The sequence below is a fragment of the Octopus bimaculoides genome, chromosome 14 (genome assembly GCF_046866305.1).
Source record: "Octopus bimaculoides isolate indiv1 chromosome 14, ASM4686630v1, whole genome shotgun sequence".
NCBI lineage: Eukaryota > Metazoa > Mollusca > Cephalopoda > Octopoda > Octopodidae > Octopus > Octopus bimaculoides.
In genome coordinates, this window is record NC_142941.1 from 43,877,627 (window position 1) to 43,902,626 (window position 25,000).

At 33.2% G+C, this 25,000-nt stretch overlaps 1 protein-coding gene across 12 annotated transcripts in view; it reads right to left on the bottom strand.

Moving 5' to 3' along the window:
• The window catches only part of LOC106879397 (protocadherin alpha-3), a 236,745-nt gene that overhangs the window by 175,799 nt on the left and 35,946 nt on the right, over window positions 1–25,000 (bottom strand). For all 12 annotated transcript variants that reach the window (XR_016244318.1, XR_016244321.1, XR_008265551.2 and 9 more), the window contains exon 2: window positions 13,153–15,613. Coding sequence is in view for 6 of the 12 variants with exons in the window: in XM_089362745.1 (XP_089218871.1) it covers window positions 13,153–15,585 (2,433 nt within the window). In the remaining 6 variants the exon portion in view is untranslated. The remainder of the gene's footprint in view (window positions 1–13,152; window positions 15,614–25,000) is intronic.

Below are 25,000 nucleotides of genomic sequence, written 5' to 3' on the forward strand. Positions count from 1 at the left end.
TTGACTGCTATTTCTAGAAGATCAAGTAACCAAGTAGAGGTTAACCTTATTGGTTCACCAAAATAAGGGGAAGATAATTTATGTTGTTTAGCCCCTGGTTAAAAGGTATCATGCTGACATATGATAAAATGACATTTCAACTTCTGATACTCTTAAACTCTGCCAAATAACAATAGCATAGCTGGGGGAGGGGAGGTGAAAGTGGGCATTCCACCCCAGGGAATGTTTTTATGGGGGGAAGAGAGTTTCACTTCTGGGCTGGCTGTGTAAGTGTAAAGGGTGTAAAAAATAAGTAAGGTTTCCTTCTTGAGTCAGGCCAACTTACAAGGGCTGGTTTCCTAGTTTTCATGGTGTATGTATTCCCCACCTGGATAGGACACCAGTCCATTGCAGGTACTCAATTTTGTCAGCTGAGTTGACTGGAGCAACATGAAATGAAATGTTTTGTTTAAGAATACAATGCATCGGCCAATCCAGGAATTGAAGCCACAATCTTATGATCATGAGTCTGACACCCTAACCACTAAGTCACGTACCTCCACAGTAAAGGGTGATAGGAAGGGCGAGTTGGCAAACTCAAGGACTGCTCTGAATGGTGCACACACTCTAAGCTACACCATTACCAAATGTATAAAATCTGAGGAAGGTTTTTTTTTTTTTTTTTTACAAACACTTTGAAATGAGAAATTTGTACATAAATCAAGGGCTGAAGCAGGCCAGTATGAAAGGGAATCAAACAAGGAAGGACACTCTGAATAATGTATTTGTAAAATTCACCGAAAATGATGGGATGGTCACTACTGGATTGTATTTAATCACTCCTCAGTTGAATCAGTATTGACTTAATGATGATTAATGTCAGATAGAATGTTCCCTAATCTTTAGAATTTGAAATGCATGGTCCTTATTTAGAATATAATAGCAAACCAAAGTTCTGTTGTTGCTGGTGTTGGAGATCAAGGGATGTGATTACAACATCCTGAATCCTGTCTGACTTGGTTGAAGTTCCCTTCAATGGGTTTACATGAGTTTCTTTCTAGCTTTTAGCTTTAATGGCAAATGACATATCAATCTTGTCTCTTCCAAGAGCAATAACACACAAGTGCTGCACACATCAAAGAAACAGTTCTGTACTTCACCTTCTTGTCATGCATATGACATGCAACTACAAACATGCAACGGTAACAACATGCAGAATGATTTCCTTTCTGTCTTATAATCATTCTGTAACAACTATCGAAGAGAAATGCAATATTAGTGGTATTAGTTACAGTTAGCATCAGTGGTGGTGGTGGAAGTGGTGGTGGAAGTGGTGGTGGAAGTGATTTCAGTTGTGGTGGTGGCAGCAGTGACAGTGGCAGCGGTGGTGGCAGAGAAGGAGGACGGGAGGAGTGGGAGAAGGAGGAGGGGAGGAGTGGGAGAAGGAGGAGGGGAGGAGTGGGAGAAGGAGGTAGAGCAGAAGGTGGAGCAGAAGGTGGAGCAGAAGAAGAAGAAGAAGAAGAAGAAGAAGATAGCAGGAGGAGAGGAGAAGAAGGAGGTCTTGGAGACTTATGACTTGATAGAGCTTGATAGCCCAAGAATTCTTTTGTTGCAAATTTAGAAATAACAAACCTTGTTTTTACCAAGGTTTTTACCAAGGATGTGCTTCTTAAGATTTAGCATTTGAAATATGTAGTCCCTATTTTAAAAGACAACACAGTGTTTGTTGATGCCAGTCTGAGAGTATTTGATCCCTATATTTAGAATGTTCGGTGACTAGGCTAAAGTTCCTTTCAGTGGATTTACACGTTTTTTTTTTAAATTTAATGGAAGATGACATATCAATCTTATCTCCCTCACCAGCAAAAGGAAGCACATATGCAAACAGTTTTACAGTTTGCCTCCATGTCACATAAAAGTACATAGCCTAGTGGATAGGGTGTTGCACTCACAATTGCAAGATTATGGTTTCAATTCCCAGACTGGGCAGAGTATTGCATTCTTGCGTAAAACACTTCATTTTATGTTGCTTCAGTCTACTCAGCTGCAAATGTGAATCCTTTCGGGATTGATAAATTAAGTACCAGTTGCATACTGGGGTCGATCTAATCGACTAACCTCCCCCTCCCCCAAAATTTCCTGCCTTGTGCCTCGAGTAGAAAAGATACAGTGGCTACACAGTTCATGCAAACAGTTTTATTCCTCACTTCTAGTCACACAAAACATGCAACTAAAACCCTCAAAATTGCAACAAGTTTCATTATCCCTGTTGATCTCTTCTGGTGTTCTTATACGGATAACAGCAAAAAGACTACTTTTACTCTCTTTCAACTGTTGTAGGTTTACTCTACAAAATTCAGATTTTAGAAAGTCCCTCCTTCTGGAATTTTCTCACTAAACATTTTCATTCCGCAGTCACTGACTTGAAGTTGTCCATGTAAAACATCGACTAAATCAATCTCACCAGATTTGAAAAGCTTCTTCTTCTTCCAGATCAAAATAGATAGTGGTAGTAGTAATAGCAGTATATTCACACACACACATATTCTCCACTGTCCTTTCTGCTTCTTTGCAGTTGGATCCTTGCACTTTTCAACTCTACATCAACATCCCACATCTAGTTATTTTTAGGGCATTCACTCTTCTGCATCTTTTTGGGGTTCGTATGTTTTCTCTATGGGAAGGCCCCCCCCCCCAAATCTTGCCAGTTTTGAATTATCATCAGTGCTTCTGTAACTTTGCCTTTTTCTAGGTATGTGTGTGTGTTGGCTCTACATAAATCCAGTTTTTCTTTACCCCCAAGAAGAACGTGGTCAGTATTTGTCAAGCCTCTATCCTTTGACCTGTCCAGCATAGAAAATCCTACCAGGAACTCGCACTCTACAGGCATATTCTCAGGGACATTGAAACACACAAGCCACCAATGACTAAACAACGATTAAACCTTGTAGTGGATATAAACTTTGAATAAAGAGATTAATCCTTTTGCATATAAACTAGTCATATCCGGCCCAAATATCTTATTTGTTTTATACCTACCCTACAATGTCATTCTAAAAATGAACAATCACATCTTCAAAATCTTGAAACTACAAATACTACATGGTTATACAACACAAATAAGATGATAATTTTTTTCAAATGCAGAAATGCTGTTAGAAGAGCAAAAATATTGGGTAAATTACCCATACACAGAAATTAAGAATTTGTCAACTGCCATGGGACTTGAACCCACATCCCTCAAAGACCTTGGCTGAGTGCTTTACCATTAAGCTAGATTGCTCACTGACAAATTTATATTCAAATTTAGACACTATAAAGCTAAATGCACAACTAAGTGTATATAAATATAAACAAACATTTGTTTTTTGAAAAGAGTCAAAAATGTGTATTATTATTTTATATGTATTGTACAATACACATTTTCAATGCTTATAAAGAACAAATGTTTGTTTATATTTACTACATGATTAACTTTTTAAGATGTGGATAAACAAGCATCACATTTGATAAATTAATCTGAATGCTAAAGGGTTAAATAAGATCTTAGTCTGATAGGTGAGACAACAGAAGATAGAGGTAAGATGCTGTACTTCGCTTGTTTCACAATATCATAACTGAAGTACAATTGTCCAATTGTGTGACTAATTGTTATTGATACTGCTACAGATAGTAAGGGTGGTGAGGATGTTATATCAATCATTACTTATGATTCAATTAAGACACAGTTAAGGTATGGGAAATTTGAGCTGCTCCTAGAACAGGGGTTGACATGAAGTACTGTGTGCAGGAACTTTTAATCAGTGATTTTTGTGAGCTAATTTACATTATGCTAATATACAAGACATACGATATGCCTTGTAATATAATTCCATCAGGCAGGTGGTGAGCTGGCAGAAATGTTAGCACAGCGGGCAAAATGCTTAGCAGTATTTTGTTTAGCTTTACGCTCTGAGTTCAAAATCTGCCAAGGTCAACTTTATTTTTCATCCTTTCGGGGGTCGATAAATTAAGTACCAGTTGTGTACTGGGTCGAACTAATCAACTGCCACACTTCCCAAAAATTTCTGGCCTTGTGCCTAGAGTAGAAAAGAATATAATTCATCAGGGGCGTTAATTCCAGGTGTGTTCTGCACACCTATTGGAAATGGTAAATTCATTATAAATATTAACCTTAATCGTTAATTTCCTCACACATATTAATGGAAAACATTTTTGATACCCCTGCTTGAAATTTGGTGGCCCTGGGTGTGGCAGCACACCCAATACAGCAACCACTATTCACCAATTAATTCCATTCACATCTAAGATGCTTTATACTACAAAGCATCTTAGATGTTTCTCAACCACTTTTTGCCTATGGACTCTTTTGATTCTTATTTTCCTCAACAGGAATGGAGACTCATAGCCATCCAATGTCTAAAAACTACAATTATTTTTTTATGATTAAATATTAGGAATTGTATTAAAAAAATTGTTTAAATATTTTGTGTATTATAGAAATATAACCAGTTTATTGCACCTAAATTTTAACAACAAAATTTTATATGGAACCCCAATGGCTATATGGACCCTGGTTGAGAAACACTGCATAGTGATATGGTCCCAGTACTTGACTCATACTCCGTTCTCTCAATTTCAAGAAGGACAATTTCTAAGAGAGAACATAACAAGATTAAAAAAAAAAGAAGCATTTTGTGATTCTTCCACTCTGAATTATCCTGAGTTGTATAAGTGATGTGTATTGGACATCAACTAAACTTTAATGATATTGAGGGATTTTGACAAACACACCAGCCGTCTTGGGATTTTGGTCCCGGATGATAAAGTCAAAACTCAGTAGGTACACAATGTTACTACTGGTTGCAGTTGTTAGCTGCCCTTCGGTAGGGAATCAATCTACAGATAGGTGAAGTAGAATATTGAAATTTAAGAGTGCCAGTCAGTCAAGGAAGTACAGCAACTTGGTCATGACAAGATACCAAGATCTTGTCACACAAAACGACTTCCAAATGATTTGACCAGCAATGTTGCTTGCTGGTGGTGAAAGTCATGCTGAGGGAGATTGATGAAGACAACAACAATGATGGTGGTGGTGGTGGTGCCGCTGCTGCTGCTAATGTTTGTGATGAGGGTGAGGATGATGTGTGTAGTGATAGTGGAGGGTGGTGGAGACAATAATACAATAAGGCAATGACAATAATGATGACAATGGGAAAACCGAAGATGACTACACAGAGAGACTGCATGAAAAGTAGCTTATTATTTAGAACCTATCTATGTTTATGTATCCCTCATGAATTAAGGATTTCTGAACCTGACATAAAACCACAAGGTAATAAAACTATCTGTCATTCCAAGGAACTTGCAATGTCAAGATGTCCGTTATCTCACACACTTGATAATCATATTGATCTCAAGATAAACAAAACAAAACTCAAGTATGCAAATAAACAAATAAATATATTATATATTATATATATATACATATATATATATGTGTGTGTGTGTGTGTGTGTGTGTGTGTGTGTGTGTGTATATATACACACAGAGAGATTTAGGTATATATATACATATACACACATATAAATAAATATATATATATATATATATATATATATATATATATATATATATATGTATATTTAGATAGATAAAATATATATATATATATATATATATTATATATACGAGAATGAATGGCATTATCTGTTAGAATACTTAAAATTACACTGATGATAAATATGCTGATCCTGTTCCTAAGGCAAGGAGATTCTAGAGCTGGTTATAGCCCCACAAGAGACAGAAGAACCTTTATTGACAGCTGCATATCAATATGAAAACTATAATAGTTTCCTATTAAAATACCAATGTTCATGGTATTACATATTTCAGGATAAATATTTCAAGTCAAAGTAAAGAACACTCTAATGCTGTTATATAGCCGCAATCCTTTTCTTTTGGGAATTCTTTATATTTTTAGTTACAAATTCTGTTCATGCATTCCTTTATTTTAAAATTCTTTGTTGGATCTTACTGTTAGTAATTTGAATATACATATATGTAGGCATGGCTGTGTGGGAAGTATCAGGCACAAGTGTGGCTGTATGGTAAGAAGTTTGCTTCCCAACCACATGGTTCCAGGCTCAATCCCACTGTATGGCAATATAGGCAAGTGTCTTCTACTATAGGCTCAGGTCGACAAAAAGACTTGTGAATGGATTTACCAGATGGAAACTGAAAAGAAGACTATCGTATATATATGCATTTAGCTATGTCTATATATATGTGTGTGTGTCTTTGCATATGTGTTTGTTCCCCATCGTTGACATGCGGTGTTGGTGTGTTTACGTCCCTGTAACTTAGCAATTTTGCAAAAGAGACCATTAGAATAAGTCCCAGATTTAGTTACAGGTTCAATCTCACCATGTAGTACCTTGATCAAGTGTCTTCTAAAAAAATCCCAGGCCAACCAAAGTCTTGTGAGTGAATTTGGTGGAGAAAACTGAAAGAAGCCTGTTATATATTTATATATATATATATATATATATATATATATATATATATACCAACACACACAAATATAAGTACATACATGCATACGTACAAAATAAATAAATATATATATACATATATATATATATATATATATATATATATACATATGTACTAATATATAATTATATAAATATAATTATATATTAGTATAAATTGTTACCTATATGGTTTTATTAAACTCTGGTCACTTGATAAAATCATTAAAATGGTTATATCCTTAATTATGTATGAATGTGTGTGTGTGTGTGTGTGTGCGTTTGTGTGTGTGCATGTATGTGCGTGTTTCTACATGTCGTCTTGACATGTGAATGGTTGTAAACAAGCATCACTATCTTACAAGTGGTGTTGTTCATTCTCAGTTTTCCATGAAAAACATGTCTGGCTAGGATGAAATATTATTACTTTCCCTGGAAGCAGGTGAGGGTTGATGACATGAAGGGCATCCAGCTGTAGAACGTGTGCCTCAACAAATTCTGTCTGACCCATGAAAGCATGGGAAAGTGGACGTTAAATGGTGGTGGTGGCGAAAACGATGAGGATGATGATAATGATGGAGGAGGAGGAGGAGGATATTCTCATAGCATTTAAGCAGCTTATAGTATAAGACTAATTCCTGAAGAGATTAACCTTTCAGTCGCTACAGTCATTCATTTTCAGCTGGGTGAACTGGAGCGATTTAAAATGAAGTCCCTTGCTCAAGGACACAACCTGCTACCTACTTCAAGAACTGAACCCATGACTTTATGATCATTAGCCACAGAGCCATATACACCTTCATTGATTCTGGTAATTAAGGGGGGAAAGAAACAAAAAAAAAGTATATAACTGGTCCTTATTGACAACCAAAACTAATAAGGGAGCCTCTACATGATTACATGACTTGTTAGAAATAGCAGCTAAATCTCTGTTAATTTTCTCATGCCATTTAATACAAGGAAAGGGGGAAATGTTGTCATAGATTCTCTTTAAAAGCTGGGTTGGACCTGGTTGAAAGGCCTTTCATCATTGGTCAGCTTAATCAACATTAATCTGTGGGCTAAACAACAACAGCTAGGTCTTAATTTACTGACCCCAGAATGAAGGAAAGATATAATTGACTCTGGCTAGCTTTAAGTTCCAAATGAAGATGGACAATTCTAAATAACAGAAAGGCATTTATTCTGATATTCTGCCAACCTTCCCTTTTCTCCTGTAAATTCTAATTAAGTCAACAAATGAGAAAAAAATACTGAAATTAAAGGGTTGTCTATTATAAATCTCTGGTAAACTTGAATGTGAGAACATCTCTAATTTTCCTTCTTTTATTTATTTGTTTGTTTATTTATTTATTTATTTATTTTTTTAAATATTTTTGATATTTTCAATCAATGGCATTGGGTTGAAATAAGTAAAAACAACTGATTTAATTAATTGGAAACCTTTAAGAAGTTTATCTAGCCTATTTCATAACTTCAAAGATTAAAGAATTTTGCTTGGGAATATTCTAGTAGGAGCTGGATGCCAAGATATTAAGGAAATCATTATAGGAGCAAGCCAGGAACAGGATATAAAATATAGTTATTGTAATAACCTTTGGCCTTTTGGCCTTCAGCAACATTAATTTAATCATTTCCCCAAAATAAGTTTTAAAATGTTGCTGTTAAGCCTTAGGAGAGAGAATTTCGAAAGGAAGCTACGAAAGCAAGCATCGCAGCAATTAGTTGAGGCCAAGTTAAAAGTGTAACTGTTAATTAGCAAGCAGATAAGTGAAGTTAATTGGGAGCTCTGCCAATCTACAGATCAATGTCTCTATTAGATTAGTCTTGGTATGACAAGGAATGAAATCATTCTTAGAGAAGCTTAAGATTTATTTATCAATAGTTGTAGAATGGCAACTCAGAGGCCAAATCGTATCTACTTGGATGGAGGAAAAGGATATAAAGTGTTCTCTAATTCAATACCTGACAGGAATATTTACATGTACAAAGAAAGAATACAAGACTTTGATGCAAACTGGAAGAAGATTGTCGACCAGTACAGCAATATATAAAACAGCAATACTGTACAGTAATGGCATACCAGATCTTAATCCCTGTCCACAAACTTCTTCATTATTCTATTTTATTCTGATTTATTTTTATATCTAGTGTTTACTGAATTATATTGCAGCGGAGTGTTCACTCAGACCATTTTCTTCTCCTTCCTTTAAATCCTTACCTTGTAATCTTCAACCACTAACACGATAAACATGCCATCGGAATTTAGCCTGAAGTTATTTTTATGGTTCTTTAAGGAAGTACGTTGTGTATGCATAAACGTCTTTTATAGTTTCCTTTTCCATAGAATAATGTGAAAATACTTTTATATTCTTACCATCTATTTAATATTATTTCCAGTAATTTAATTCTGAGATAAGTCTTCAAGCCTGAAGCTTACAGCAAAGTTATTCTTGACAACAGTGACATAAACATTCATGGATAGTGTTATTAAATTACAGCGAAGAAATAAAAAAAAAATGTACAATACATATAAAAAAAAAAAAAAAACAGAAACAAAAACGCAGAACATTTTAATAATCTGTCACCTTTATTAGGTTGCTTTTCAGGCTAACTGGCTGTATCATTCTTATTAAATTCAATCACAGACAGTCATATTAGCTAGCAAGACAATCACGTAAACATCTAATAGTAAAGGCAACATCCTGATATAATGTATTCAAAGACACTACTTGAAAGCAAGGTGTAAATATTAAAGACGGTATATGTAATCCTTGAATCAAGAAATCAGTTCAGAATGTGATTGTCAGAATACAGCCAGTCAAGAAATTTTAATTAATTAAGATTACACATGTAGTCATGAGACGAAAAAAAAAAAAAAAAAATTTTTTTTAAATCGTTATCGAAGTGACTTATTCTGGTCAAGCAAGGAAACAACCCTGAATTTAAATTAATTAAAATTAATTAAATATAAAATGTAGTAGAGTTATGAGTCTGATCTTTATTACTTTGGTGACAATATAATTGATTAAAATTTACAGGCTCACTGCACCAAATATGTTAGTGCTAACTTTACTATTAATGCTTCTTGCATCAAGAATCTATGGGTATGTTTCTCCAGACATTCTGACAGAACAAACACAAACACACATGCACACACACACACACACACACACACATATGCACGCACACATGCACACACACACACACACTCATACACACACTCACGCCCACACATACACACTCACTCACTCACTCACACACACACTCATGCATACATGCTGTCTGTGGCAGTGACAACACCTGATTGGCTTCCCACTACTGGCATTGATTGATTCATGAAGAACACTCAAGGGGGTTAGTTTAGATTAGCTGATGAAGGGAGGGGAGTCACTATCTATTATGAAGTGTTAGTAATCCAGAGGGAATGGGAAGTTGTGGCTTTCATGTCTTTTTTTTATGAGGTATTAATGATCCAAGCCATGTGGAATTTTTCCAAAACTGAGGTTAAAACTTGTTTATAAACTTATCATACACATGGTATAACCACTTGATATATATATATATATATATATATATATATATATACATATATACATGCATGCATATACATATATTAATATATAGTAAAACATACATATGTAGCTATTTATATACACACGTGTGTATACATATATATATATATATATATATATATATATATATATATATATATATATATATATATATCTTTACATATACACTCACATGCACTTAAATACTTATATAACTTATACACATATATGCATGCATATGTGAATGTATATGTATATATATATTTTATATATGTATATATATATATATATATATATATATATATATATATATATATATAATATATACACAGGAATATACATAGGAATGCACTTACACATGCACATACACACACACATGTGCACATATACTTTAGTTCCAAGGCATTCAGTATTCTTTTCTCACAGATAACCATCATTTTCTCCAGGAACCAAATTCTATCATGAAGCATCTTAAGCTTTTCTCTAAAATCTATTTTGTATTGTATTTTTTTTTATTATTTTTTTGCCTTTGGTTTTTCTTCCTTTCTTTGTTGGTTTTCTCTGAAAGGGTTACTGCATAGAGCTACCTGGAGATTTCTTCAAATTCTTTCATCTTAAGAAGAAGAAAAAAACACGACTATTTTCAAATCTGTGACATCCTCTGACATTTCTTTTATCTGAAGGCAACTACTTCTTGAAGGTGTATGATTTCTTGGGTAACTCTGATATAATCTACTTTACTCTGATATATCAGAAACCTCTGTTATAACCTGCTTCTCTGAACCTTCTTAGAAGCATCAGTAATAGCTTTAACAATATAATAATGTAAAAGATCTGAGTAAGTTAAAAGTAGTAAGCCACCAGTCTATGTGTGTGGAGTTCAAGTTTGGTGTGGAAATTCCATTGCTTCTTAGGATGACACATTTAGTTCTTAAACCCTTTTGTTACCATATTTCTAGCGAAATACACAGCCTTGCTTAATTTAATTTATAAAATAATGAAAGGTTTTGTAAAATAAGTTTATCATTATTAACCAGGTATATGGAACATATTGGTTTCAAATTTTGTCACAAGGCCAGTGGGCAAGTTGATTACATCGACCCCAGTGTTCAACTGGTACTTACTTTATTGACCACAAAGGATAAATGGCAAAGTCAACCTTGGTGGAATCTGAACTCAGAACGTAAAGACTGACGAAATGCCACTAAACATTTTGCCCAGCATGCTAACAATTCTGCCAGTTCACCACCTTCTGGTCTATGGAACATATTAACACAAAATGTTGATGGAGGGTTTCAATTTAGATCACTTTAAAAGAAGTGTGTTATCATAGAACCAGGAATGATCTCAATCAGGTTAGTATCAAAGTGGCTGATCACATGATCGTACAGAAATCTGTGTTAGGTCTTCCTGTAAAAAGTACCAATGAGAGAGACTGATGTTCTTTTGAAGGGATACATATCTCTCATTCGCTTAATGTTAAAGAAACCATATTAAAAAATAGCCTTATGTTTTCATGAAAAGATGAGCTGTTTTAATTAACAGTTCCATTTAAATACAGTGCAACCACACCAAGCCTTTCAGTAAGGTAACCTTTGTGTTCTGTAATCTATAATAATCTACAACAAAGGCCACTAACTTGCTCTTTGGTGGCGATATTTTGCATCCAGAGATAATTTGTGTTACTTCATTAATAATATATCATGTATTGCATTTATAAAAACTCCTTACTTAAGCACAAAGCCAGATATTTGATGGTGAGGGTGGTGGGATGGAGGCAAGGGTGAATGGGTAAACAGTCAACTACATCGACCCAAGTACTTGACTGGTACTTTATTTTATTGGTCTTGGAAGCATGAAAGGTAAAAATGTCCTCAGTGAGATTTGAACACAGAACATAAAGAGCTGGAACAACTACTAGAAATAATATTGGCTTAAGCTTTAGCCATTCTGATAATGAATACATCCCTTGTGTTGCTTTTATAGTATTATAGTAATATATTCGTTGTTGCCTTACTGTCAAAATAAATTAAAATTATTTTGCTGTTTGTATCCTAAAAGTTGTAGAACCATATGCTATAATATATATAACATATAAGTCTGAGTTTTATATTGAATCCAGCAGTCATGTAAGATATGTGATATAGACAATTATTGCTGTCTATATTGCAGATAGTGTGTAGATGACTTGTCTATGCAATACATAATTCCAAAATTTACAGTGTATAATTATTACTCAAAGAGTAATCTATGGTTAATTTTAGGTGTGTACAACTTTACATTAGTAGTGTAGACAACACAGCAATATGAAGTATAAAACATAATCTATAGTATATATTTTAAATGATAATACGACCATTTAAAACAGTTAAATAGGAACTAATATACATAATGTTGTGAACTAAAAAATGTTTTAATCTTTTAGAATTACATCATTTATGGAAGAGAAATAATAATTAATTTTAATTACTAATTCTTACTAAGAAAAATAAGGGAAATGACTTCAAAAATTGAAGCTAGTAAAAAACTGAAGGGTGGCTAGGCCTGCAGTAGAAAAGAGGTCTGATATTTCATAAGCATAGGGACAACTCAAGGGAGATGCTTTGGTATTATTAGATCTTCTCAGTGAGATATACTTTTACCAATACTTACCGCATCTCCTTTAATTCTTGTTAAGTTGTCATGCATATCAATGTTCAGTTTTTAAATAATTGGATTTTGTAGTTATTTCCCATGTATTTTCTTTTTACCAGAATTAGTCATTACATTTTTTTTTTTTCTTTTAATACAAATGTTATGTTATTTCGTTAACTATTTTAGGGGCTCACTCAATAAAAAATATGTTAACATCCTCTTAATTATATGATCCTTTTATGCAGAACATGTCCCTGAGCAATTTTCCCCATTCATTCATTTAAAATATATCTTTATAATTGATACTCTACTAGCTACAATACTTTTCATGAAATTTATAAGAATCAAAACAAAAAGGACTACGAGAGTAAGTTTACATTAAGATACCATACTAAAAGACGTCTGCAAAAACAAACATTATGGAAGAGAACTTGTCATGAGCAGAAACTTACCTGTGTGGATGGTAAAAGTCCTCTGGCTATACAAGATGATCTCCATTCATTCTGTAATTCACTTCCTGGGTAAAGCTGATTACCCACTTCTGTAGCTTGAATATTTCTACTCCTCTCCCCTTCTGGAGTTCTTGTTATTGTACCAGGATTACTGCTTATTGTACCTGGAGTACTGGCTCTTGAAATTAATAGTCTTTTTTCTTTTTTTATGTGAAGTTTAGGATTGATGTTTTGGTTATGTGAATTTATATTGTTGCATTTAACAATGCACATAGTCACAAAAACAGCAACAGCTACTGCCAGTAAAACTGCAATTACTGCAATTACAATAACCCAGTTTATATCTATCATATCTTCAGACTGTAACTGTACTGTAGTCTGTATTTTTGCTGTTTTATTACTTACAGTCAGTGTTAAAGACAGAGTGGTTGTTGCTGACAGCACTGGGCTGCCACTGTCTTTGACAACTAACAGAAGGTTGTATGACCCGGCATCATTTTGGTAAACTGTGCGAGAGAAAGATAACACTCCAGCATAAGGGTTGACTGTAAATAAATGTTTATTATTACCTCCGACTATTTCATATTTTAAAAACGAATTTACATGACTGTCTCTGTCAGATGCTCTGATAACTGTAATGTCATTTTTACTCTGTGGGTGGTAGTGGACATCCAGATTGAATGGATTAACACTGGGGAATGTGAAATATGGAGCATTATCATTTTCATCCATTACTTCAACAATAACATTTGCTGTGTTGTTTAGTGAAGGGGAACCATTGTCTTTGACAAAAACCTTAAATTCATAAATATCTTGCTGTTCACGGTCTAATGACTGAATTGTGGAAATGAATCCGTTATTTGTGATTTCAAATGGGAAGATCTTTTTCCGATTCCCTGTCAAATAATAAGTCAGTCGACCGCCATCTCCCAAGTCAGGGTCAGTAGCATTAATGAAACCTACTGGAAAGCTTGGTTTTTCATTTTCATAGGTGAGAAATTTAAAAGTATCTTTCGTGAACTGAGGCTGCACATCATTGACATCCATCACTTGGATGGAAAACTTTCTTACAGTTTTCAATGAAGGAGATCCTTTATCTTGACATATGAGTTGAATATCATAAAATTCCTTGACTTCCCTATCCACTTGTTTTTTCATTATTATTTTATACTCATTTGATCCTAAGTTTAACAATTGGAATTTCTCATGTGTTATTTCACAGTCGACTTCACCGTTCAGTCCAATATCATTGTCAATAACATTGACATATGCAATGAAACTTCCCACTCTTATTCCTTCTGATATTGCAGCAACATTTTCCTTTAAACGAGAGACAAAATTTATTTCAATAGTGGGAGCATTATTCTGTTGGCTGACAATATTCACCAAAACTAAAGCAATTGAGCTTAATGGGGGATTTCCTCCATCTGTTGCATCTATATATAATTTCAAACTTGATATACGATTTGAAGAAACTTTTCCTCTCAAGAAAACTTCACCACTGTTTTCATCTAACCTGAACTGCTTTTTGGTACCTTCTGATGTTTTAGAACTGAAATGATAAGAAACCTGACTGTTCTTACCATAATCTAAATCTTTTGCAGATAAAATAATAATTGGTACTGATGTTCTGTGTGTGTTTTTAATTGACACGTTATATACCTTATCAGAGAACACTGGGGGGTTGTCATTTACATCTATCACTGATATTTGAACCTTCAAAACACCTTGTCTTGGTGAAACACCACCATCTTTAGCTATAACTTGTAACATGTAAGTATCCTTTATTTCTCGATCAAGACTCTCTTCTAATACAATTCCTAATTCTGATGTTCCAAAACCTCTTTTAGTCACTGAAAGTGTGAATGGTTCATTGAGGTTCTTTTCCAAGACATACGTAACTTGGGAATTACGAAAGCTAACATCTCGATCAATCGCATTTGGCAAAGACCTCTTCACACCTTTGCTGTGTTCTTCTGAAAATTCTATGCTGATGCTTTCTTTTGGAAACACTGGATAGTTATCATTAACATCTTCAATATATACTTTTATCTTCAATATCTGCATGAAGGAATCAGCTCGATGGACAGCAACTTTGATTATTCTGAAGCATTCTGTGTTGTAGGTACACAGGACCTCGGCATCAATTTTTTCAGTGGTGTATAATTTTCCAGTCTTTGAGACATTAAACAATTGAGCCCTTTCTGTTTGTCTCTGTTGTAGGTGATTGAATGTAATTTGACCATGGTCTTGTAGTGCAACACTATCCATAAGCAAGGAATCTGCTGCAATATTTCCAATGTAAGTACCAGAGTTCTTTTCTTCTTCAACATGGTAAGTCAAATCAACAGAGAAACATCTTTGTAAGAGCAACATAATTATACAAGTTTCAGCTAACATATCTCTGCTGCTAACTTGCACCACTGACATCATTTTAACTGCTCAGCAAAAGCTCTTTGGCCTGAAAAAAAAAAACAAGAATAAATATTTGCTATCATATTAAACTAGTGAATAAATTTCTTTTTAAATATTTTAAAGCAATGCAAGTAACTTATAATTAATAACACTGAATGTAATGATAAACCACCAAATAAATTTGATTTCAAATATTTCTTAACATAATATAAATGTCTCATGATATGAGGGTGAGTCAAAAACTAATGCCATTTTGCTTAGGACAGGTATAATTACCAACACAGGAACATGTATCATACATCAAAATGAAACTGGTCCTCTGTGGTCAACATAGTCATCGTTTCTCTCAATAGCAATATTTCACCTTCAAATGAGAGCATGTATCCCTATCCCATAAAAGTCTGTTGATTGCTCTTTGAGCCACTTCTTCACTACAGTTTTCACTTCCTCGTCACTGGACTATCATCTCTTCGGCCCAATGGAAGAGGGTTTGAGAGGCAAACATTATTCCAGTGACAAGGAAGAGAAAACTGTAGTGAAGTGGTTCAAAGAACAGTCAACAGAATTTTACAGGGCAGGGATATATGCTCTTATTCGAAGGTGAAACATTGCTTTTGAGAGAAACGGTGACTATGTTGAGAAGTAGGGATGTGATCCACAGAGGACCAGCTTCATTTTGATGTATGATACATGTTCTTGTGTTGGTAATTATACCTGTCCTAAACAAAATGGTATTACTTTTTCACTCACCCTCGTATTTGCATAAGTATTCAAGTGGAACAACTTGGTGGAAAGGGCTACTCTTGTAGCTGTCAATATTTCATGTATGGAGATAGATCAAGAAATTTGGTTGAATATTGGACAAAACACCATGAAGTATTTAATAACATCTTTTTGCATTGTAATTTTGAATCCTACTCCCAATGTTAACTTTTTCATCCTTCTGAGATCAATAAAATACGTATCAGTCCTATACTGGGGTCAATATAATTGACGTGCAATATAATTGACTGCATATATGTAACCTTATACCAGTATTATAAATCAGCATTTTATGTATGATAATGTTGAATTTTTCACTTCTTTCTGAAGACGTTAACTTGCAACTATTCCAGAAGAACATTAATCACAAGGCTGTGTACACAGGCTAAAACCAACAAGAAAACTTCTTTAAATGAATATAAAATAAGGATATTTTTGATAAACATAAAATAAAGATATTTTTAAATAAATGTAAAATTCAGAAAGGTATTTTAAAATAAATATAAAATGTAGAAATGTGTTCACTTGAATTTGCTGGAAAACTACTATTTGTAGCAAATTCAAGAGTTCACCATGTGTATTCTTTTGCATCCTTTCCCAGTATTAAATGAAACTTTCTTACAATTTCCACATATGAACTAAACAAACAATAAACGACCAACATTGTAAGGGATAATGAATTTCCTACAATTCATTCTGTATATTTCCTCTTCAATGACTCGTCACACAAAAACAACAAACTAATATTTCTTTTGCAATTCTGTAAAGTTCTCCCAAATACCCAGTCAGCAGATATTCTAACCGAGACATCTTACCTATCAAGTTTATTTAACATACCAAACTGAACAAAACAATCAGCTTCTAAACAACTTCCAGCTAGCGTTGATCAATCTCATCTTCTCTCAGATGAGATTTAATATCTTTGTAGAATATATTAATGTTTTCAGCTAAATATATTTATGGTTCTTTATCAAATTTAAATCCTTGCTTAAAATATGTTTCCTTTTGAGTGGTTCTCTTATGTGGCTTCTTAAACTGATGAGACTTCAATGTTTTGAGATATTACAAAAGACATCTAGATACAAGTTAAATCAGAGGTAATATGAAGATAAAAATTCAAGCTAACCAAAGTACAAGACTCTTCTACAAAATAGTGACAAATTTTCTTTCTGTGGTAAAACTGTTCAGTACATTGTTGAAGTCCTTTATGCTCATCATCATTGGCAAGTAATAAACCAATGATTGGCTTGCTGGTAATTTCTGACCAATGATTTTTGCTTACCAATTAAGTAATAATATATTAAATTATTTCATTAATCTAAATAATTAACACCTTCATATTGTTGGTGCAGGCATGGCTGTGTGATTAAAAACTTGCTTCCAGGTTCAATCCCACTACATGGCACCTAGGAAAAGTGTCTTCTACAATATACAATAGCCTCAGGCTGACCAAAACCTTGTGAGTGGATTTGGTATGCAGAAACTGAAAGAAGCTTGTTGTATACACACACACACACACACACACACACACACACACACACACACACACACATATATACAGATGCAGGTATGGCTGTGTGGTAAGCTTGTTTCCCAACCACATGGTTCTGGTTTCAATCTCACTATGTGGCACCTTGGGCAAGTGTCTACTACGATAGCCTTGGGCCAACCAAAGCCTTGCTTGTGAGTGGATTTGGTAGATGGAAACTGAAAGAAGCCTGTTGTATATATCTATATATATAGATATCTGTGTGTGCTTGCATCATTGTGTCTGTGTTTGTCTCCCACCACCACTTGACAACTAGTGTTGGTGTGTTGACATCTCCGTAACTTAGTGGTTCAGCAAAGGAGACTGATAGAATAAGTACCAGGCTTTAAAAAAAAAAAATACTGGAATCTTTTCTTGGAGGCTGTGTGCCAGCATGACTGCAGTCTGATGATTGGAACAATTAAAAGATAAAAGGTAAGAAGAAAATTTTGGAGATATGAAGGAGAAGGCAAAATGAAAATTGTGACATTCATGTATTGTTCAAGAATGTTATTGATATAAATAAAATGCTTTCAATTTGGAAGTAAAACATCGTTAAGGACTCAATGAACTGTGAACTTAGCAATGCACTAAAGTGCGTACTTCAAGGAAATATACATATAATATAGCAATAATTTATAACTAGTCAGATACAGCGAGTAGATGTCAATACAAGTATTTCGCAATGAAAATAGCATCTCATAGAAATGATTGTATTAATTCTTAACCAGTCTATCTTTAAAATGATTTGTGGAACTGGCTTTAATGACATGATGTTCTGAATAAGAAATTCTGTTTTCTTTTGAGATCTTTATAACAATAACTCACTCAGTTTTATTAGCATTGCAGTATTCTCCCTTTTCTATATTGCTATTTCAGGCTTTAAATGCTGGCTTCTTGTTTAAACATTATGCATATTTGAGCTACCGTAACTATTGTCTTTTGCTGTCTTAGGCTTACGTCTTCAGTGTTAGAGTTACATTATGTACACAACAATAGCTATTAAGATTATGGAAAAATTTAAACATATAACATAAAGTAAACTCTAAACTATTGGATGAATCAATTCATAAGAGTGAATTGGATTTATTGTTATGATAAAAATAATAATAATAATAATAATAATAATAATAATAATAATAATAATAATAACAGCAACAACAATAATAACAATAGTAATAATGATAATAATAAAAGTAATAATAATAATAATGGCAGTGATGATGAAGACACTTTCTTTTATTGGCCCACAAGGGCCTAAGACATTGGAGATGGTACAATGGTGAAATACAAAAGAAAACAATAAACTGTAAACAGTAGGATATTTAGGTATTTATATCGTGTACAAGGAAATGTGTGTGTGTGTGTGTGTTTGTGTGTGTGTGTGTGTGTGTGTGGTGTGTGTGTGTGTGTGTGTGTGTTATACATCTATTGCTCTGCATGAGGTTCATATACTCCAGCGTTTACTTAGAACACAGCTAAAATGTAAAGTGATTCAAAGAAAAGAAAATGAAGAATACAAGAGTTTATATTCTGGAGCATCTGTCATTCAACACTTTTAACATCGACCGGCCTTCAAGTTTCGTATTTGAATTATAATTTTGTGTCAAAATTGCATTGTCACATGAATAGTCATATGAAATTTCAGTTGGTCAACACCACTAAAATATTGAACCAATATATAAAATTCTAGAAATTTATCTAAAATCTGCATGGCTGCATTCTGCTGACTACAGTTAGTAAAAAGTTAAATAGTAAATATCTCACAATGATGAGAATAGGCAGGAAATAATATCAAATCATATCAACAGATCTATAAGAATATAAGTTGGGGGTTAATAATAAGCTTTTTCATGTTTTATTCCGAAATTCATTAGCATTCAGATTGCACCGTTCACTTAAATGCTTATTTTTTTCACATTGCTTTTTGTTTCTTAATTATGCGTTATCTGGTAGTTTCAAGATTTCGATGATGTGATTAGTAATTTTTGCAATGATATTTTAAGATAGGTATGAGAGGTCAGACCTCGTCAGTTTGAACATAAAACAGGTGGAAGATTTGGGCTGGACATGGCACAGGTGACAGTCATCGAATATCATTCAATTACAATTTCGATTTCACTTGCCCCAACAGGTCTTCGCAAGCAGAGTTTAGTGTCTAATGAAGGAGAGTTTGGCATGGGTGCCAGTCGTCAAATTTGGTTCGATTTTGATTTCAAATATATATACATATAATCATATAGATATAGTTCCTACATAGTTTGTGTCGACCAAGTTCTTTGAATTAAGCACCAGTTAACAAGACACTATAGTAGACAACTCTTGTTGATGCTGCACTATGGAATCAAAGCCAGCACTACATGGTTCCTTAGTTAGCATCTTAAAAATACAAACCTGCTGTGTCTATTTTAATCTTGTAGTTTAAAATTAATCAACTTCATTGATTCAATTCTCAATCTTTTAAGCTTAAGCTACTGTTTTATATTGCTTTTATTTATCTATGCATTCATTAAGATATATAACAATCCTCTTACATCTATCAGTAACCTTTTTTAAAGTTCGGTAAAGTATGTTTTCTAACACTTGATTTGATAGTGCTGTTGTTGTTGTTGTTGGTGGTGGTGGTGGTGGTGGTGGTGGTGGTGGTGGTGATGGTGGTGGTGGTGATGGTGGTGGTGGTGATGTTTGTGATGGCAGTAGTGGTGGTGGTGTTGGTGGTGGTGGTTGTGCTGATGGAGGTGGTGGTGGTGGTGGTGATGGTGATGTTTGTGATGGTGGTGGTGGTGGTGGTGGTGCAGGTGCTGGTGCTGGCTGTGCTGATGGAGGTGGCGGTGATGTTGGTGATGTTGGTGGTGGTAATAGTTTTGGTGGTGACAGTGGTGGTGATGATGGTGATGATTAAGGAAACAGATATTCCCATAAAAGGAAATTATAGAACAAAAATGTCAATTGTCTTTACAAAGATTAGGGCAGTAAAAACGTTTGCTTTTTGGGATCTTTTTCTTTTTTATACATACAAATACAATCTTTTTTGTTTATTTAATTTTCTGCCCTCCCACTTCTATATATATATTTATATATATTTTAATCCAATATTGACAACAAGCTAAATTACAACAATTTACCTTAACTCTTAGCTGAGTAATACTTCTCCATCTGATTTCAAGTGGAAAATCTTCATTTTATTGAAGGGTTTTTTTTTTTCCCTAGCATTTTGTTATTTAATTCTAGAAATCTCCAAAATATTTCAACTGTTTTTTAGTCTTTTCTTTTTAAATTTCCAATATACAATTATACACAATGACTTACACACGCCCACAAGTATGTACACGTATACTTAGCTATACACACATACCTGAACTCTACATATGTGATGTGAATTCTCTCTCCCTCCCTTTCTCTGTTTCCTCTCTCTCTCTTTGTTTTTTCTTTCTTGCTGTATGTAAGTATGTATATAAGTATGAATGTACATATGCGTGTATGTGTGTGAACATTTGCTGATATGTATATACATACATGTGGATGGTTATATATATATATATATATATATATATATATATATATATATATATATATATATATACATATATATGTATGTATGTATGTATGTATGTATGTATATATATATATATATATATATATATATATATATATATATATATATATATATATATATATATATATATATATATATATATATATATATATATATATATATATATATATATATATATATATATATATATATATATATATATATATATATATATATATATATATATATATATATATACATATACATTTACATATATATTGAGAGAGAGAGATGCAAATGTATAGATATATGTACTATAGATAGATATATAGATATCATTATAAGCATATATTGATATGTGTGCACACACTCAGAGAAAGGAATTCAGTTTAAGTTATTTGTGTATGTGTGTGTGCTTATGTGTATATGTTTATGTGTGTATTTAAGTGTGTATGCATGCATTTATATATGTATGTGTGTATGTATGTAATTGGAGCAGTATATGTGTGTGTGTGAATTACTGTGATAATGTCAGTTTGAGTTAATCAATAAACTAAAGTAGTCAGTGTTGAACATTTTTGAAACTATCTCGCAAAAATAATAATTGCTTTTGTCTGTTTCTTGTTTTATTGTCATAAAATGTTGCCAAAGTCTTAAATATTTTTCTAAACACTACAAAAACACAACATAGACGTTTCCTTGACAACTTCATTATTGTCTTTCTGATTGTTTTTATTATCTCACCCTCTCTTTCCCCCCATTCTGCCACACAAACACAAATAAATACACAATATATACACTACCCAAGTAGCTTCTAGAAATCTTGTTTGTTATAACAGTCGACATAAGTATTTTGCTGTTCTTCTGACTAAGAAGTAAAACGTTCTATGATGATAAACATACTGAATAAAAAAAAACATAAGCAAAATATACAAAGACAATATTCATATTATATTGCAATGAATTCTTACAGAGAAGACAATCAAGCACTAGAAAGATATTTCCTCCTACTCAAACAAATCGAAGCAGCTTGTGGCTTTTTTTTCACTCCACCCTCTCTCACTCTCTCACTCTCTCACTCTCTCTCTCTCTCTCTCTCTCTCTCTCTCTCTCTCTCTCTCTCTCTCTCTTTCTCCCTGTCCCTGCTTTAAAAGTTTCTTTTTAATTTTGTTTTCTATTTTATCAGTAATCATTATTTTGCAATATCCTTCTCCTATTTAATATCTTTTAACAAAACACTGATTTCTTTTCTGACTTGGTACTAGGGGAACATTTTATAGAGAACGGTAGCATTAAATGAATCATTCATAATGCACAGAACATGGGAGCGGCCAAGATTTTGACCGAAGAAAAAGGATTCTCAATTATTAAAATGGATCCCCCAATATCCATCTGATTTGTTGCAGACACAAAATTAAAATAAATATTAATAATTATACCTGCATGATGAGGTTTGACTGAACCCACAAAACACTGCCTGATGGTATGAGGGACATAAAATATACCACAGCTGTTTTATTGAGGGTGGTAAGACAAAATGAAAAACTGAACTTCAACATGATTTGCTAAGAGAAAGTAATTCATGTGCAGTGTTTAAAATTTTATTTAATTACTTTTTCACATGAGCAAAAAAGGAAAAAAATGTTTCATATTTATACGGAAAGAATTATGGTGAATTATGGTAAAATCAAAAACACTGCTTAAATGAAAAGAATTCAGTACACTTTGTAAAGTGGTTGGCATTAAGAAGGGTATCCATCTGGCTGCCCTTTCTAATGGTGTGGCCTAGTCAGTTCCTGTCAAGCTGTCCAATCCATGCCAGCATGAAAAATGGATGTTAAGATGGTTGATGATGATGTTGGTGATGAATCAATCCTTAAACAAACTTTGGACATCTTTTATTAGTGCCATTCACCCAGGACTGGTTTATATATATATCCACCCCAAAATCTTAAAAGGCAAGGTCGACCTTCATAAGATTTGACCACAGAGTACCTAAAGATGAAATAAATACCACAAAGTGTTCAGTCAGTTACTCTAACACCTCAGCCAATTAGCTGCATTTTAATTAAATATTGGACATACACAGTGAATATATCAAATTAATGCTCAGTGAAAGTTTTAGATGGAAAAATAGGGTGGAAATGTTTGAGCATAGCTCTTTATCAGAAGGAGGTGTGTGTGTGTGTGTAAGATCAGATATTTACATATATATATATATATATATATATATATATATATATATATATATATATATATATATATATATATATATATATATATATATATATATATATATATATATATATATATATATATATATATTAGACCATTATAATCTTCATAAGAACACAAAACTGATTTCATATGTCTGTTTATGATAGTTATAACCTAGAGGAATATGACATATATATACACAACAAAATCCTTGTTTGTTTGTTCAGAAACTGATTGGATTTATTAAATGCTAAATCTGGATAAAATAATGGCAGATTAAAGTTTTTTTACTTTATTCATTGATTCTTCTCAAAATTTTCCAACCCTTGATTTATTAGTTTTTTACTAAATGTTTTTTTTTTCTCATTAAGGATAGATTTGGAATGTAAATTACATCCATTATTTTTGTACTCCCTTTTTTGCTAATTCATTTGCTTTTTGGGTTCTGTATCTGTATGACCTCATATAATATATATAATTATTTATTTATTTATTTAATCTAATTTATTTATTGTCTTCAAATTCTTTTTTTTTAACTGTGTGCTTTTATTTTTTGCCACGAAACCACTTTTTCTTGATTGAAATAATTTTCGTTTAAATAAACTATCAATGAATAAGAAAAAAAGAAAAACCCATTTTGTGCACGAAGCTTTTGACCCTTAAGTCCCTTTTATAACTTTCTACCAATAATAGGGGGCTAGTTGATTACATCGACCCCAATGTTTCACTGGTATTTAATTTATCAACCCTGAAAGGATGAAAGGTAAAGTTGACCTCTACAGAATTTGAACTCAGAACATAAAAACCAACGAAATTCAACTAATCATTTCATCTAGTGTGCTATCAATTCTGCCAGCTCACCACCTTAGCCAATAATAATAATGGTGTCAAATTTTGGCATAAGACCAGTAACTTCAGGGATAGTGACAAGTTGATTATATCAATTCCAGTGCTCAACTAGTACTTATTTTATTGTCCCTGAAAGAATGAAATGCAAAGTCGACATTGGCAGAATTTGAACTCAGAACGTGAAGACGGACAAAATGCCATTACGCATTTTACTCAGCATTCTAAATATTCTGCCAGCTCACCATCTTTCAATAGAAATAACAATAATCCTGTATACTAAAGACACAAGGCTTGAAATTTTGGGAAGAAGGGGCTAGTTGATCATGTTGACCCTAGTGTTCAACTGGTACTTAATTTATTGACCTGAAAGGATGAAAGGCAAAGTCAACCATAGAATTTGAACTCTGGTATTCTGTACCTGCGTGTATGTGAGTATGCATGTGTTTGTTTGTATATCTTCATATACAAATACATATATCTATCTGTACACACACACACACTGTTATTAATGTACCCAATTTTAAGAAAGTAGCACTTTTGTT